General features: G+C 31.8%; 1 protein-coding gene across 1 annotated transcript; it reads left to right on the plus strand.

Moving 5' to 3' along the window:
* Window positions 1-44: 44 nt before the first annotated feature.
* Window positions 45-1,100, plus strand: LOC125852007 (uncharacterized; the record flags this gene model as incomplete). Its single annotated transcript, XM_049531729.1, has 1 exon — window positions 45-1,100. A coding segment is annotated over one exon (946 nt), but the record flags the coding sequence as incomplete, so codon positions are not given.
* Between the last annotated feature and the right edge of the window lie 587 nt (window positions 1,101-1,687).

The raw sequence follows: 1,687 nt of genomic DNA on the forward strand, positions 1-1,687 counted from the left end.
GCTAACAATTTGTTACATGCAGCTACAGGAAGCATATCAGCTAGTACATCATCTACAAAAGAAGAGAAAAAATATATCAATACAAATATGAACAAGATATTCGAAAAACCATTTATTCCCAAAAAACAAAACCTCACATTTGTACCACCTCAATTAAATACCTATAAGGAAAGCTTAAACCAGGACAAAAAGACCTATAACCATATAACCAGAGCATATATAGAAAATATCCACAAAATACAAACCTTTTTAAATAAAAACCCCAGATCAAAAACTACCCAAAACCCACATGAAGACTATATTACCCAAGCTTTGCAAGGATATAATAAACTAATAGCCTTACCAAAAACAAATGCAAACCTAATAGCAACTTGCTATAATTACGGACTATTGAATACAGTATATACCCAAACTGGAGATGAAATAGCTACGATACCAGAGTTACATAAAGCATTCATGAATTATAAGAGAATAACTAAAGGAACTTTGTTTTATATAAAGTTTTATTCAGCACCAGCAGAAATACTTTATGACGAGATAAAACCAATTATACAAGTTATAAAAATTGGACTAACTAGAGAAATGATTATACCGGAAAAAATAGAGGAACAAGAGGAAATACAAAAAGTAGAGATACCAGCATTTTATGCAGGGAAGAGAGTTATTGGAATAGCTACTATACTAAATGAGCTAACATCAAATTATTTGAACAACAATGCAATATGGAGTTATTATTCACGAGAACAAACAATGATATACTCGAATTGTCGAGAATTCAGAGCAACAGATATGGAAGAACTCAGGCAATGGGCATTAAGTCTGTTAAAACCTGCTGAGCAACAACCTACAACAAGAGCTATAAGGAAGGACTTTATCTCATCGGAAATGATGACCAGATACTGTAAAACTATTGGCCATAAATATCCGGATCACCAATGTTCAAAATGTCAAGGCGAAGATAATGTGATTCCAGACGTACAGCTGGAGTAAAAATAAGAAGCGACAGTCCGACAAGATAAAAAGAAAAGCTATATGGAGCTACTTTATGGAAAGAAAAGCTAGCAAGAACGTGTTAATATTGTACAAAGAAGTAAAGAAAAGTTGTTTGTCTTATTTGACTTTGTAAAGTTAGTGAAAGTAGGAATCTTTGGTAGTGCGGATGTAAATTAAGAGACAAATAGGAATAGTAGGACAGGTGTAAAGTAGGAATAAAAGTAAAGTAACTATAGTTTGTAAAAGTAACCATAGTAAGGTTACTTATATGTGTATAAATAAGTAGCCATTATGGCAGATAGAGGCAAGACTTTCTACACGGAAAGCAAGCCTCCTTGTAAACAAAAATATTCTCTCAATTAAATAAAATTTCAGTTAAGCTATATGGATCCAAATATTGAAGATACTACACAGGTATACACATTTATGATTATGTATAACTAAAGTTATTAATTCCTGAATATCATAAGCATGATCAAAAGTTCTAATTTCAAGTTCAAGTTCTAATGCCAAGTTCAAATTCTAAGTTCAAGTTCTAATTTCAAGTTCAAGTTCAAGTTCTAAGTTCAAGTTCAAGTTCTAAGTTCAAGTTCAAGTTCAAGTTCAAATTCTAAGTTCAAGTTCAAGTTCTAATTTCAAGTTCAAGTTCTAAGTTCAAGTTCAACTTCTAAGTTCAAGTTCAAGCTCTAAGTTC

The sequence above is a fragment of the Solanum stenotomum genome, unplaced genomic scaffold (genome assembly GCF_019186545.1).
Source record: "Solanum stenotomum isolate F172 unplaced genomic scaffold, ASM1918654v1 scaffold3152, whole genome shotgun sequence".
Lineage (NCBI taxonomy): Eukaryota > Viridiplantae > Streptophyta > Magnoliopsida > Solanales > Solanaceae > Solanum > Solanum stenotomum.